At 61.9% G+C, this 14861-nt stretch overlaps 2 protein-coding genes across 9 annotated transcripts; both read left to right on the top strand.

Moving 5' to 3' along the window:
- Nucleotides 1-175: 175 nt before the first annotated feature.
- Nucleotides 176-5578, top strand: VPS28 (VPS28 subunit of ESCRT-I). Of its 4 annotated transcripts, none has more exons than XM_027601058.2 (10): nucleotides 176-309; nucleotides 2729-2795; nucleotides 3400-3428; nucleotides 3546-3583; nucleotides 3790-3879; nucleotides 4230-4335; nucleotides 4439-4540; nucleotides 5096-5149; nucleotides 5257-5348; nucleotides 5437-5578. In XM_027601058.2, exons 2-10 carry the CDS (start codon nucleotides 2759-2761, stop codon nucleotides 5552-5554), a joined length of 666 nt encoding a protein of 221 aa, XP_027456859.1. In that variant the 5' UTR covers nucleotides 176-309; nucleotides 2729-2758; the 3' UTR covers nucleotides 5555-5578. The 4 variants fall into 4 exon arrangements, with proteins under 4 accessions (XP_027456859.1, XP_027456852.1, XP_035583264.1 ...); XM_027601051.2 differs by having other exon boundaries at nucleotides 179-309; nucleotides 2633-2795; XM_035727371.1 differs by lacking the exons at nucleotides 176-309; nucleotides 2729-2795; nucleotides 3400-3428 and having other exon boundaries at nucleotides 3566-3698.
- Nucleotides 5579-8576: 2998 nt separating this feature from the next.
- Nucleotides 8577-14577, top strand: SLC39A4 (solute carrier family 39 member 4). Of its 5 annotated transcripts, XM_027600692.2 has the most exons (12): nucleotides 8577-10352; nucleotides 10830-11114; nucleotides 11551-11746; nucleotides 11863-12005; nucleotides 12095-12266; nucleotides 12647-12819; nucleotides 12998-13135; nucleotides 13216-13338; nucleotides 13532-13586; nucleotides 13726-13878; nucleotides 13990-14177; nucleotides 14270-14577. In XM_027600692.2, the coding sequence occupies exons 1-12, from the start codon at nucleotides 10161-10163 to the stop codon at nucleotides 14396-14398; spliced, it is 1947 nt and encodes a 648-aa protein (XP_027456493.1). In that variant the 5' UTR covers nucleotides 8577-10160; the 3' UTR covers nucleotides 14399-14577. The 5 variants fall into 5 exon arrangements, with proteins under 5 accessions (XP_027456493.1, XP_027456503.1, XP_027456512.1 ...); XM_027600702.2 differs by lacking the exon at nucleotides 13990-14177; XM_027600711.2 differs by lacking the exons at nucleotides 13726-13878; nucleotides 13990-14177.
- Nucleotides 14578-14861: the final 284 nt, after the last annotated feature.

Raw genomic sequence — 14861 nt, 5'->3', positions numbered from 1 at the left:
GTGGGCACAGGCCACGCCTTCCCCGCCAGAGGCTCTTCCCGCCTCGCCGGCCGCCCGCCCGGGGCCGCTCGGGGGGCGGGGCCCGGCCGTTTCCGGCGCGCGCAGGCGCGGACGTCGGGCGGCCGTCGACCGGGGGAGAGGCGGGCTCAGACGCAGACCTCGGGGATTGAGCGCAGCTGGGGTGTGCGTGTGCGCAAGCGCAGATGGGGGGCGCGTGTGCGCAGGCGCAGGCGTGAAGGCGAGCGCCGAGCGGTCGATCCGGAGCGCCGCAGCGCGGCGCCGTCTCCCCGACCGGCCGAGCCCGCCCAGGTACCCCGGGCCGGTGGGGGTGGGGCGGGGGTGCCGAGAAAGGGCCGGCCGAGCCCAACGGGGAGAGGCGACGCCGGGTGCGGTCCGCGGGCGTCCCATGCATTCCTCATGGGGGGGTACTCGCCGGCGCCCGGGCCCCGCGCGGGCCGGGCCCCCGGGGTGTGCCGCGTTCGGGGCGCCTCCTTGCCCGCTGGGGCCTGGTAGCAGCCCGAGCGGCATCTACACGGCCAAACGTGGGCATCGTCGAGAAACCCGCTCTTCGTGTCCGCGTCCGGCTTGTGACATGCCGCCGGGGGACGCTGGTTTTCGCGACCGAGTGGAATCGCCGGTACAACTACGAGCGATTGCTCGCGCCTCCGCTCTTTCCGGGCCCGTCCTGGAAGCCCGCGGGGCGGTGGCCGAACAGCCTCCCCGCCGCCACCCAGTGGGCTCCTGTCCGGCATCTGCCTTCCCGACCGCATCCCTCCCTCTCGGAGACGCGCCCCTTAGCTTGGGCCGCGTTGCCCTTGCCCAGCCTCTGTGCCCTGGGTACCCGAGGGCTCCGGCCTGGGCTGCTTTCTCTCATCGTTCCCCTATTAACCGTCCCGTGTGCGGCCCGCCCAGCCGCAGTGTCCTGGCTCAGCCCTGCCGGCCCGGGCCTCTCCTCTAACTTCAGCTGCCCCGGCACGCCTCCTCGGACGTCTGCGGAGCCTCTCCCCCCCACACACATCAGCACCCGCGCTCGCTTTCTTACAAGCCTGCGCCTCTTCCCTCTTCAGCTCAGGTCCCCTTACTGGTCATTGGCCCAGACACGGGTATTGTTCTTGATTCCTTTTTATTTTTTTAATTTTTTTAAAGATTTTATTTATTTGACAGAGAGAGACACAGCGAGAGAGGGAACACAAGCAGGGGGAGTGGGAGAGGGAGCAGCAGGCTTCCCGCCGAGCAGGGAGCCCGATGCGGGGCCTGATCCCAGGACCCCGGGACCATGACCTGAGCCGAAGGGAGACGCCCAACAACTGAGCCACCCAGGCGCCCCTTGATTCCTTTTTAATTAACGTCCCGTTTCAAATACTTAAGTGGGTCTGGTGGTTTCACGTCCAAAGCATGTCTGGAACTGGCTCCAGCCAGTGCATCAGCTTCCTGAGTGGGCAAGACCCTCCCAGGGGTCTCATGCCTTCTGTTCTTTCCCAGCCCACTGCCTGCCTGGGAGCCTCAGGAGCTTGTCTTTAGCCCGTCAGTAGCTTCTGCTGTATTACTATAAAACTCCCTCTCCTGGCCTGTAACAGCTGTGCGCTTAGATCCAGTCTGTCCATCTTCATTCAGAAAACCCTCTCTCCCACTTGTCTGTTCCTCTCCCTGCGTCTCTCTGTAAAGGCCTTGAGTTATGTGTGCTTTTCTCTCTGCCCAAGTGCTCCTCCCCAGGTCTTCTGAGGGCTGCCACCTTCTCACCTTTCTCGGCTCACAGCGCCTTCAGGGAGCCCTGAGCCCTCACTGCCACTGCTCTGAGATGCCCGGCGGGACCCACTTCCTCCTGACAGTCTCTAGGGCAGAGCTGCACATAGTGCCCTGTGTGTTCATCACTAGCGTATAGGCCAGCCAGGTCTCAGGATCCAGAGGGAGTCCTGCACCACCAGCCAAGAGGGTCCTTGCCTTCACATGGGACAGGAAATCAAACCTGAGCCAGGAGAAAGTGAGAGCAGAGCTTACAGAATAGCATAAGTGATAGAATATAGCAGATGGAGCATCTAGGAAACTCAGGAAAGAAAAGTGAGTCTCTCCTTTGCTTGGGGTCTGGGGTATGTGTCCTCTCTCAGGTATCCAGGAACTGGTCAGAACAAAGATAGGTGTCCTCCATAAATGAACTATACCCTGGAACCAGGGGGTCTTGGCATCAAAATGTCTAGAGTCAGTGGTCTGAGGTATGCACAGGACAGCCTCACCCAGCCACTCCTTAGAAGTTATCTACCGTGCTGGAAGACTGCAAAGAAATCAATAACTCTTGACCTTTACAATGAGGACATACGTTATTTGTACCATAAGGTATGTACGAGGTGCGGGTGCAGATCCTAGCAAGGATAGAGCAGGACTGGGCGCCTGGGTGGCTCAGTCAGTTAAGCATCTGTCTTTGGCTCAGGTCATGATCTTGGGGTCCTGGGATCGAGCCCCACATCGGGCTTCCTGCTCAGCAGGGAATCTGCTTCTCTCTGTCTACCTTGCTCATGCTCTCTCGCTCTCCCTCTCTCTCAAATAAATAAAATCTTAAAAAAAAAAAAAAAGAATAGAGCAGGAAAAGGAGCAGAAAAGTAGTTCTTCATGGAATTCTTCTGTTTCCCTATCTCAGGCATTCCTCATCTGACTGCTGAGGGCAGGGAAACTCTCCGTGAGGCCCAGGAGTGTTAGGGGTCACCTTTGAGTTAGCACTGGCTCTACTCCTTAGGTCTTTGCTGTGGCCACCTGAGCCTGCAGGATGTTTCACGGGATCCCAGCCACTCCGGGCATGGGAGGTGAGTGTGGCCCAAGGTGGGCCCAGGGACTCAAAGGGCCAAGCTTTCAGCCCCTGCTGCAGAGGCCAGGAGTTGTGGGGAAGTCTATAAGTGTCTCCCTCATGCAGCCTCAGTGGGCAGCTGGGGTCTGGTGCATTTCATCACCAGGGGACCCAGAGAGGACCTCCAGGTGGGGCCAGCTGGGCACAGAGATAACAACTTTAGCCTGGTTGGAACCTCAGGGGGTCCTGGGCATCCTGGAGTCAAGCCAGGGGAAAGGTCACAAAGCATGTTACAAATGTCCCCTGTGCCCCGTCACTGTACCGTAAGCAAGGTGTGGTCACCCTGCTGTAGAGTGAGGTAGCTGAGGACCAGCTGTGGAACGGGGGAGCCAGGTGTGGCCTCCCAGCCTCAGAGGCTTATCTTCTGCTTGGGCCCCCCGCCCACAAATTGGTGGGGTGCTGAAGTTAGAATCCCATCCTCCAGCTCCCTCTGGGCTCTTTGGGATGTTTCACAGGGTGAGGCCTTGGGTGGGCTGCTGAAATGGGGCTGGGGCCAGGGCCAGTGGACAAGCCCCCTGGGGTCGCTGTTGTGGCCAGCCTGCTAGCTCTCTGCTCTGTTGCAGCACCTGGAAACAAGCCCGAGCTCTATGAGGTGAGTGGCAGACGCCCACCTGGCCAGCACTGGCCAATAGCAAACCCTGTGTGAGCCCCACCCAGACCCTGAAGCCACACTGGTCCCGCTGGCTGACACACTGCCTGTCTCCAACAGGAAGTGAAACTGTACAAGAACGCCCGGGAGCGGGAGAAGTGAGTCCAGCCCCAGCCCCCCGAGTAGCTTCCCCCAACCCTAAACCACCCCACACTGAGGTCAGGAGGACATGGGATCAGGCCGGGGAAACAGTTCCCAAGGAGCCTCTGCCAGGCAGGTCAAATATAGCTTCACCCTGGGACGGCGGGCACTGTGGGCTTTGGGGGCCTTGGCAGCCGTGGCCCGATGGACTCACTACCCTCAGGTATGACAACATGGCGGAGCTGTTTGCAGTTGTGAAGACAATGCAGGCTCTGGAGAAGGCGTACATCAAGGACTGCGTCACCCCCAACGAGTGAGCCCTCTGTCCTTGCACCAGTCACAAGCACCAATCCTTGGAGACTTGTTTCTGCCCTCCAGGGCCTGGGCGCTCAGTAGGAAGCAAGAGCAGGGGTCTGAGTCCTGGGGATTCATATGGTTCGACACCGTTAGTGTGGCAGCTGTATTTTGGCCACCCCCGTCCCTTCTGTTTAGTCTCCTCTCAAGCTCTCTTATCGAGACCCCTGGGTAAGCCTCAGCCTTCAGTGGCCCATCTCTGATCTGCCACTCGGCCCTCCAGGAAGCTGCCCTCTGTCTGGGTGGGCCGTGGGAGAGCAGGATCTGTGGGCAGGGCCAGCCTGGTGCTCAGGGCATCCCTCTCTCTAGGTACACTGCAGCCTGTTCCCGGCTCCTGGTCCAGTACAAAGCCGCCTTCCGGCAGGTTCAGGGCGCAGAAATCAGCTCCATTGATGAATTCTGCCGCAAGTTCCGTGTGAGTGAGCAGGCTGAGGGAGCAGGAGGTGGGAGGGGTGGGTGCTGTTGTGAAGGGGCCAGGCCTGTGAGGCCCAGTACCCACGGCATCTCCGCCCCCTCAGCTGGACTGCCCACTCGCCATGGAGAGGATCAAGGAGGACCGACCTATCACCATTAAGGATGACAAGGGCAACCTGAACCGCTGCATTGCCGATGTTGTCTCGGTGCGCCCCACAGACTCCAGGGACCCACAGCGGGGGGGTGGTGGCCAGGAGGGCCCATACCCCCTGCTGTGGCCACACGCGTACACAGAAGCCTGGGGCTCCCAGAGCTGCACAGCACTCAGACCCATCGGGCAGGGGTCTCCGTAGCTGGGAATGAAAGGGCCGGGCAGGCCTTTCTCCCAGGGCAGCATCCAGGAGAGGCCCCTGTGGGATGCACCCAGGGTCAGCACAGCCAGAGGCTCCCATGCACACACAGCCCCAGGAGGCATAGCCAACAAAGGGCCACGGACACCAGCAGCCTTCCTGCGGGCCAGGTGGCATATGGAGGACCTCACAGGCTGTGGAGATGGGTGCAGTAGGGACCCAAGTGACCAGACTGCTGAGGAGAGAGGCTGAGGAGGGAGACAGTGGGTTCTTGAGGCCAAATAGGGACTGGGTGGGGACCGGCCTGGGCCTGGGCCTGCAGAGGAAACCAGGCTTGTGGGCTGCGAGGGTACCCCACCCTCGGCCCCCTGGGCTGGGTCTGTGGCACCTCACACACACACTCGTCCCCAGCTCTTCATCACAGTGATGGACAAACTGCGCCTGGAGATCCGTGCCATGGATGAGGTGTGGCTCCTGGCAGGGACAGAGGGTTGGAAGGGTGGCTCGGAGGTGGGAGCAGCAATAGGGAGGGGAGGGCGCCTGGCGTAGGAAGCCCAGCGTCCTGTCCACAGATCCAGCCTGACCTGCGGGAGCTGATGGAGACGATGCACCGCATGAGCCACCTGCCCCCTGACTTCGAGGGCCGCCAGACCGTCAGCCAGTGGTGAGTATCCCTGCCCCGATCCTTCGCTCCGCTGTCGAGGACCGAGAAGCCCTTCCCCTGTGCACACCTCAGCACCGTGCTCCCACAGGCTGCAGACCCTGAGCGGCATGTCGGCCTCTGATGAGCTGGATGACTCCCAGGTGCGCCAGATGCTCTTTGACCTGGAGTCGGCCTACAACGCCTTCAACCGCTTCCTGCATGCCTGAGGCCTCCCTGTCCCGGGGGTCTGGGGAGGAGGGCTCTCAGGTGGGCCCAGTACAGGGCTGCAGGTGCGCTGCATGCCTGACCCCCGGATGGTCTGCATGTGTGTCTGTCCATGGTGTCTCAGCCCTGGAGCCTCCTCCCTGCCCTCCCTGGAATAAAGACACTTTCTGACCCCCCTGCTGCTGTGGGCTGCTCTCCCCCAGCTAGGCCTGCCCTGCCTGTTTGCCTTCCCCCTGGGCCTCGGGTGGGATCCTGCCTCACCAGAACACACGGGCCCTGAACACGCAGCCCATTCATCAGGGTCTGAGCACCAGTTTAGGGCCAGCAGCCTCCCTGGTGGGCTCTGAAGCCTTCACCTGGGCCAGGTAAGGCTTGAATCTGACCACAGAGGAAGCTGCCTATCACACCCACCCCCCCACCGTTCATCTGAGAACTCTAGGCACCTGGGGGCCCAGCTGGCTGGCCAGGGAGGCTGCTGTTCTGGCCCATCTCCCTCTCCCTGCCCTGGGGGCACCACAGGCCGGCCAGGGCCTTGTCCTCGCAGTGGCTCACCAGGGCCCCAGTAGATAACAGATGGGGGAGGCCGTTTGTCCTGCCCACGGAAGAGGGTGTCCCTCCCTCAGGAGCAAGGCCGTGTTGGTGCCCCAGGAGCCCTTGGGCCAGTCTTGCCCAGGGGCTGGTGGGGGAAGAAGGTGCAGTCTGCAGGTGAGGACATGGGTGTTCAAAGGCCAAAGCTGGTTACCTGCTCGGCAGGCAGCCGCTGCCCGCAGCGTCACATCAGTTCACATCCTCATGGGCAGGCAGCAGCAAACCGTAAGACCAAGGCTCCAGATTCTAAAATGCATTGTTTCACGTCTTAGCAACCATGGCTTGGGATAAGGAACCTGCTAGAGCTCCATCGTAGCATTTCTTTTCCTAGTAGAGTTTGTAGATGTCTGTGGCATGTAGTATTTCAGGTGGTGATAAGGTTGGAGGCTGCCAGTGGGGAGGTGCCATTTCACATGGGGTGGTCAAGGACAGCAGAGCAGGCAAGGAAGAGAGGAGTGGGGAGGCCTTGGGTTTGTCCCTGGAGCCCCGGATGCCAGCAGGGGCCTCGGAGCAGAGGTGTGCACGTCCCTTGGGTCTCACGAGGGAAAGCAGAGACAGGCGACTGGTGGAGGGGGGCCCCGGGGTTCTGGGTGTGTACTGTGCTGCATGTTGCACCTACAGTGTTTGCCCCTGGGCTGAATGCACTGGACAGTGAATACCGCGGCGTAGCACCAGAACAGCCCGCTGGGGGAGGTCCTGTTGACATGTGGACACCTGCAGGGAACAGGCTCTGTGAGGGGGTGGCCAGAGTTGTTTGCATAGGCCTGGTCTGACTTGGGCCAGCTGGTCGAGAGGGGTTGTCAGGTGGATGGCTGGACATCAGAGGCGGGAGTTCCGGAGGGAAGACAAACGCTTGTCATCTCCAGGGCAAAAGACCGCCATCATAGGTTCCGGGAATTCTAGCCAAGAGGCCCAAGGACCGGCACCATCACACTTGCAAGTTGGGAATAGAAAGACCAGCAAAGGAGCCAAAGAAGGGGTGGGTAAGCCCCAGGAAACCCAGAGAGGCCCTAGACAGTGGAGGAGCAAGGGTGTCCAGGGCCAGCTGAGATGAGGAAGAGCTCCACCGAGTCTGGCCTATGGGGCTCTCCGGGACCTTGACCAGATTGGAGGCGAGAAGGGGAGGCTTCAGGGGAGCCTAGAAGAGACTGCCAGTACTAGAGACCCCAAATCCTGCTGTCAATGGCAGCTGAAGGGGCAGGGATGGTTCTTTTGGTCTATTTTTTTTTTAATTGTAATAAAATGTAACATGAAATTTGCTATTTTAAACACTTTTTTTTTTGAAGATTTTGTTTTTAAGTCATGTCTACACCCAATGTGGAGCTTGAACTCACAACCCTGAGATCAAGAGCCGCAGGCCCACCAACAGAGCCAGCCAAGAGCCCCAACTGTTTTAACCATTTTTTTAAAAAAAAGATTTTATTTGACAGAGAGACACAGCGAGAGAGCAGGAACACAAGCAGGGGGAGTGGGAGAGGGAGAAGCAGGCTTCCCGCTGAGTAGGGAGCCCGATGTGGGGCTCGATCCCAGGACCCTGGGACCATGACCTGAGCCGAAGGCAGACGCTCAATGACTGAGCCACCCAGGCGCCCTGTTTTAACCATTTTAAAGTGCAGCAGCATCAAGTACATTCACAATGTCATGTGGCCACCATCACATCCAACTCCAGAGCTCTTTCCGTTCTCCCAAACAAACTGTCCCCAGTAAACACTGACTCCCCGTTCCCCCTCCCCCAGCCTCTAGCAACCACCATCCTACTTTCTGCCCCTCGGTTTTGACTAGGTGCCTCATTCAGGTGGAATCGTACAGGATTTGTCTGCTTGTGGTTGGTGTATTTCTCAATGTTGTGCATGTGTCACAATTTCCTTCCTTTTTTTTTTTTTTAAAGATTTATTTATTTATTTGAGAGAAAGAATGAGAGAGAGCACATGAGAGGGGAGAGGGTCAGAGGGAGAAGCAGACTCCCTGCCGAGCAGGGAGCCCGATGTGGGACTCGATCCCGGGACTCCAGGATCGTGACCTGAGCCAAAGGCAGTGGCTTAAGCAACTGAGCCACCCAGGCGCCCAATTTCCTTCCTTTTTTTAAGTGCCATGCCTAATGTGGAGCTTGAATTCATGACTCTGAGATCAAGAATTACAGGCTCTACCAACTGAGCCAGCCAGGCATCCAGAAATTTCCTTCCTTTTCAAGGCTGAATGATATCCCATTGTATGCAGAGACCACATTTTGTTTCTCCATCTTCATCCTCCGGTGGACACTTGGGATGTTACTGTGTCGTAGAGGTTGTGAATAACGCTGCTGGGGATGAGGCTGTGTTTGGAGACAGGAGTGACTGCAGTGTGCTTGTTGGGTGATGGGGTGATGCAGGAGGGGCCGAGGGACACAGGAGAGGGTGCAACACCACGTAGGAGGCAGTCAGATGTAGGGGAGCTGGTGACGCACTCTCTGGGGGGGGGACAGGAAGCAAAGGAATGGGGGCCAGCACCGAGGTTACTGAGGTCAAACGGACTGCTGAGGGGAGGGCGAGCCGCATGCTAGGCCCTCAAGGGCTCAGGCAGCTCTGCCGCTCGGCCCAGGGGCCCAGGAAGGCCAGGCTGGACGGCTAGTCTGAGACCTTCGCCCAGAAGCTGACAGGCTGGGCAGTGGGTGGCCTGAGGCAGCAGTAAGGTCCAGACTCCGCTCCAGCCAGCCCAGTGGTCCCTGTGCGGTGGGGTAGGAAAGAGGCCAGTCTGGGCCTCTAGTCTTCAGAACTGTGCCCGAAACTCCAGCTTCCCTCCTTGTTGACTCAGAGCTCCAAGAATCCTCTAAATCCCTGGCAGGCTGTTCCTATCTCCTCTGGCCCAGCTCCCTCTTAGGACCCAGGGACATGAGACTGCCGTGCAGTCCAGCTGCGGCACCGTCTAGCATGTATGTGGGTGAGGTGACCTCAGACCCAGGACGCTGCGCTCAGCATGATGCCCTGCCCTCGGCACCACAGGACTCGGGGGACAGAGTCCTTGGGTCTAGGCTCCCGGCAGCCCTGGAGCTTCTCTCCCACCCCAACCACACCTCACAGGGTTCAGGGTCCGTGTTCAGCTGCACCAGGTGGGGAAGGGGACGCCCACACACTCCCTCCAGGAGGGGTCGCGCCCACCCCTCCCACTGCCAACTAGGCAGAGATAAGCCAAGGGGTTCGAAGGCCAGAGACAGAGTCAACAGGGAGGGGCAGGTACAGAACTGCGAGTCACAGCCCTCCCTCAAGCTCCTGGCTCTGAAGCTTGGGCTCCTGCCCAGATAGCCTGAGAGACCCTTTGCCTGTGGCAGCAAGCAGAAGGCCCAGGTTCCCGTTTGTCCTGCGGGGCTAAGCCCATTTTCTCAGGAATTTCCCCTGGGGGGTTTGGAAGGGGAGCTTGACTCAGCCAGCACCTTTTCGGTTCCCTCAGAATCCAATCCCCAACATGGGACACCACAGCCCGGGCCTGGGAGAAGGCCCCACCTCCCCACCCCCAACTGGAGCCTCAAAGGCTAGGGGTGGGGTGCAGGTGTCTAAGCTGCCTGAGCCAAGGAAGCCAAGCAGGGAAGGGGCTGGGAGGGGAGTGGGACAGAGGCGTGTTCAGGGCCTATCAGGCAGAATGTTGGGGACGGGACCTTGTGGGGCTGGGGTGGTATCCCTGCACGTCTGCCCCAGGGCCCCCTTGTTGGCAGCAGCCCCCAGACAGAGGGTCGCCCCAAGGGAGTGGAGAAGGCGGCCCCGCCCCGCTCTAGGGAGCCGCAGGCGAGCTAGCAGACGCCCAGGCTGCCCTTCCAGGAGAAGGGGCCCCGTCCTTGCCCCCGACAGGCAACGGCTCCAACCACGAGGAGGATCTGCTGCTGGAATGGTTAACCTGAGGCACCTCAGGCAGCCAATCACAGAGCCCTGCAGGAACTACCTGGGAGAGGTCCTCCTTGTGCGGGCGGGTCAGAGCCCAACCCCAGTCCGGCCCTAGGCTGCCGAGCAGCCTCCCCAGAGCACAGAGCACGCACGGTGGGGGGTGCTCAGCATGCTGGTCCTGGTCCAACTCAAGCTGGGGCTGCTGCCGGCTTTGCTGCTGGTGACCGCGATGGCAACTCAGCCTCCCCGTCTGCTGACCTTGCTGTCCTCAGGCCAGGGTGCTCTGGACCGTGTGGCACTCGGCAGCCTGTTAAATACACTGGCGGACCGTGTGCACTGCGCCAATGGGCCGTGTGGAAAGGTAACTGCCCCACCCGGTGGGCCCCCAGCCTGGGCCCGCTCCACCCCAGGGCTGGAAGCAAACGGCCCCGGGCAAACTCCAGGAGGCGGGTCAAGGTGAGGCTGGATGGCCAAGCACCCAGGCCCTGCCTGCGGGCCTGAGCCCACCCTCCTCTGCTCGGAATTCAGGCAGGCCTGTGCTCCCAGGGTTGGGGGCTGTGCTGGGCACGTACAGCTCCAGGATCTCAGGGCAGCCCCCTCCCCTGGCAGCCCCCAGGCCACCTGACTGGCAGTGGTTCCAGGAAGAAGCCACCCTGGGATAGAGGGATCACTGCCCCACGCTCTCTGTGTGCATGTGTAAGGGGGGGGGGGGCGCGTGTGAGAGAGTGATGATGCTGGGGTGGGGGGGGCAAGACTGGGTGTGTGTGGACCCCAGAGGGAAGCTGGCAGCTTCCTGACCACAGGCCCCTGGCTCCTGCCCACCTGTCTCTGCCCCCAGTGCCCATCTGTGGATGATGCCCTGGCCCTGGGCAGGCCCGAGAAGCCAGGGCTCCCTTGGGGGCCAGCTCTAGAACACAGACACATCGCCCGCCTCAGTGCTGCTGCTGCCCTCTACCTCAGCGACCCCAAGGGCACCTGCACAGAGGTCCGGGCTGGCCACTGGGCCACTCGTGCTGACCATCTCTTGGCCCTGCTGGAGGGGCCCAAGGCCCTGACACTAGGCCTGAGCAGGCTTCTGCAAAGGATTCAGGCCCAGGCTGCTGGCTGGCCTGCTGCCCAGGAGGTGAGGGGCTGGGTAGGCTGGCCAGAAGGGTCTAAGGGGATCAGTGGGGAAGGGAGACCACTTAGTGGGCTGGGACTGGCTGCAGTGGGCAGGACATCCCTTGAAGCCTCCTGGGGTACCTGGGGGAGTCTGGGGATGGACTTGGGAAGCTGGGCTAGGCTGATGGATCACAAATGGATGTCCACCACCACTTAGGGCAGGGACTTGGGGAGCCCCAGCCGGGGGGGGGGGGTGGCTCATCAGACAGGGGCTGAGAAGAATCCTGGGGCCACAGGGAGGGATCAGGCCCAGGTCTTAAAGCTGGCAGGAGTAGGTGGTGGTGTTCTGAGAAGGCTGGTCTGCGGCCAGGTTGGGGCAGTGGCACTCAGGGGACACCAGAGCTGGAGACCAGGAAGGCCACACTGCAGGCAAGGCTGAGCCCTGGCTCCTCCCCCAGGCCTGTGTGGACCTGCCTCAGCTGCTGGAGGAGGCAGAAAGGGCAGGAGCTCCCAGCAGCCCTGGCCCGGTACTGGCCGCCCTGTTGGACCATGTCAGCCGTGGGTCCTGTTTCCGTGCCCTGCCGACCCCCCAGTACTTTGTAGACTTTGTGTTCCAGCAGCACAGCGGCGAGACTCCCAACATCACACTGGCTGGTGAGGCCTCGGCTGGGCCAGAGAGCGGGCAGTGCCCTGAGTCCCCAGCCTCCATGTCCCTGGGAAAGGCAGGCCTGGAGCCCATACAGACTTTGTGATTCTGTTCTCCCTGCCAGAGCTGGAGGCCTTGATGCAGCGCCTGGGGATAGGCAGAGTGGCTGAAACACACAGTGACCACAGTCATCTGAGAAACAGGGCCAACCACCAGGGCCCTGTGCCCCTTGCCACCCCGAACAGCAGCTCCAGCCTGTGGGACACAGTGAGCAGCCACTGCACCATTGTCCTGGGGAGAGGTGGGGTTCCATGGATCTGCTCAGGTCCCTGAACCCCTGTGCTGCCACCCCCCAGGTATGCCTGAGTGCCGGGGAAGTGATGGCCGTGTACGGGCTGTCTGAGCAGGCTGGGGTGACTCCAGAGTCCTGGGCTCAACTGAGCCCTGCCCTGCTCCAGCAGCAACTGAGTGGGGCCTGCAGCCCCCAGCCCAGGCCCCCCACCCAGGACCAGCTCAGCCAGGCGGAGAGTGAGTGCCTGCTTCCCCGGTAGTGCCTGCCTAGCTGTGCCCGGGGTGCTGGTGGTACAGAGGTGGCACCTCACAGGGAGGAGAGAGTGGCCACAGGGCCAGGGCAGGGGTGGGGAAAGCTGGACCAGGGCTGGCAAGGGAAAGCAGCATGGGAGTAGAGGGGTGGCAGGGAAATGTGGGAGGGCCCCGGTGGGAAGGGAATGGAGCTTTAAGGGTTAGCATAAGCAGAGGCCTGGCCCAAATCTGGCCACCTGCATCCCTGGGGAGCTTCTGCTCACTCCTGGACCCCACCCGGACTCCCTCCCCTGGGAGGCAGGGGTTGGAGACTGAGGTTGAGAGAGAGGCTCTCAGCTCAGCTCATCACCTGGCTTCCTCCCCAGGGTACCTATACAGCTCGTTGGCCACACTGCTCATCTGTCTCTCTGCGATTTTCGGCCTCCTGCTTCTGAGCTGTGCCAGCTACAGCGCGGCCTCCCACTACATCATCCAGACCTTCCTGAGCATGGCCGTGGGCGCACTCACCGGTGATGCTGTCCTACACTTGACGCCCAAAGTCAGCCTCAGCCTTCCCTCCCCCCACCAGTCAGGAGCTCCCCTGCTGAGCCCTTCCAGGCGCTTCCTCCTGGAGCCCTTCCTGTCCCCCTAACCTCTCTTCCTGGCCCCGGGGGGTGGAAAATGAAAAGGCGGGGGGAGGCCTTAAGGCACCCTTTTCAGCCCCCTTCTCTCCCCAGGTGCTGGGGCTGCACACCCACAGTGGGGAGGGCCTTGGCCCACAGACCACCTGGCGCCTTGTGGCGGTGTTGGGTGGCCTCTACACCTTCTTCCTGTTTGAGAACATCTTTAATCTCTTGCTGCCCCTGGACCCAGAGGTCAGGTGGGGGCTGGAAGTGGTGGGTGGATGGGACAGAGGGGTGGAGGCGTGGCAGGCCCTGAGCCACTGTCCCCACAGGACTCAAAGGGTGGGCCCTGCAGCCACAGCCACGGTGGCCACAGCCATGGAGTGTCCCTGCAGCTGGCGCCCAGTGAGCTCCGGCCAGCTAAGCAGCCCTGCGAAGGCTCGCGCACAGACCTGGTGAGTTGGCCCTTCCTCAGCCTCCCCATCCCACATGGAGCTTCCCCCCCCAACCCAAGGACCCCTTCCTGCCCCCCGCCCCCACCCCAGAGTTTTTGTCTCTGGCCTCTGATGCTGGTCAGGGGACCCAGTTCCTCCTCGCCCCTCCTCACCTCCCTGCCGAGCGGCTCATCCACGTGGACCCCCTCTCCAGGTGGCAGAGGAGAGCCCAGAGCTGCTGAGCTCGGAGCCCCGGAGACTGAGCCCAGGTGAGCCCTGAGGGAAGCCCCGGAAGGACTAGGGGCCACGGATTAGGTGCGGAGCGCCAGCGCGGGCCAGGGGCCAGGGGCCAGGGGCGCCTAGGTGGGGGATAAGGCCGGCGCCGATCCACGTCCACCGCGCCCGCAGAGCTGAGGCTGCTGCCCTACGTGATCACGCTGGGTGACGCCTTGCACAACTTCGCCGACGGGCTGGCTGTGGGCGCCGCCTTCGTGTCCTCCTGGAAGACCGGGCTGGCCACCTCGCTGGCCGTGTTCTGCCACGAGGTGCCACACGAACTAGGTGAGCTGCGCGGGCGCGGCCCACCGCCCGACGCAGGGGCTCCGCGGCGGGGGCGGGGCCTGCCCGGGTGTGGGCGGGGCGCTCGGCCTGACGGCGCCCCGCCCGCCCCAGGGGATTTCGCGGCCCTGCTGCACGCGGGGCTGTCGGTGCGCCGGGCGTTGCAGCTGAACTTGGCCTCCGCGCTGACGGCCTTTGCCGGCCTCTACGTGGCGCTCGCTGTCGACGTCGGCGAGGACAGCGAGGCCTGGATCCTGGCGGTGGCCACCGGCCTCTTCCTCTACGTGGCGCTCTGCGACATGGTCAGGGCGGAGGGCAGGAGTCGGCTGCCCTGGGGGTGAGCGGAGCAGGGCCTCGGAGCTGGCCACTGACCCAGTGCCTACCTCTTCCTCAGCTCCCGGCCATGCTGCACGTGCGGGACCAGCGGCCCTGGCTTCTCTTCCTGCTGCACAACATGGGCCTGCTGGGCGGCTGGACCGTCCTGCTGCTGCTGTCCCTGTATGAGGACAACATCACCCTCTGATCCGCGCCCCGCCCCCCCAGGCCCTGGCTGCTGGCCCTGGGTTCTCTCAGCCCCTTGCACCTGCCAGCCAGTGTGGAACCTGCAGCTGGGTACCCAGAGAGCCCCAGGCCTTTGAGAATCTCCCTCCCACAAGCCCCAGCATCCTGCTTCAATAAAGACATTCTTGTCTTTGGAGCCCAGCTGCTCTCCCTGCTGTTAGGGAAGTGTCTCACACCAAGAAAGGCGGGGGGGGGGGGGGGGGGGGGGGGGGGGGGGGGCGGGGGCAGTCCCTCTCTCTCCCCCTGGGGCTCTGATGAGGAGCCAGGGGAGTTGTGTTAAGGAACCTGCAGGCAGCCAGCCCCAGTCCCTCCTCTGTAAGCTGGAATCCCTGCCTGGGGAGTGGAGTCGGAAATAGGGCAGGGTCTGCAGGTAGCAAGTGAGACCTGGTCTCCAATCAGGAATCTGACTTGTTTGCTCCTAGCAG

Source organism: Zalophus californianus, chromosome 4, assembly GCF_009762305.2.
Source record: "Zalophus californianus isolate mZalCal1 chromosome 4, mZalCal1.pri.v2, whole genome shotgun sequence".
Taxonomy (NCBI): Eukaryota; Metazoa; Chordata; class Mammalia; order Carnivora; family Otariidae; genus Zalophus; species Zalophus californianus.
Note: the sequence above shows the minus strand (reverse complement) of the source record. Positions and strands in the feature narration are given on the sequence as shown.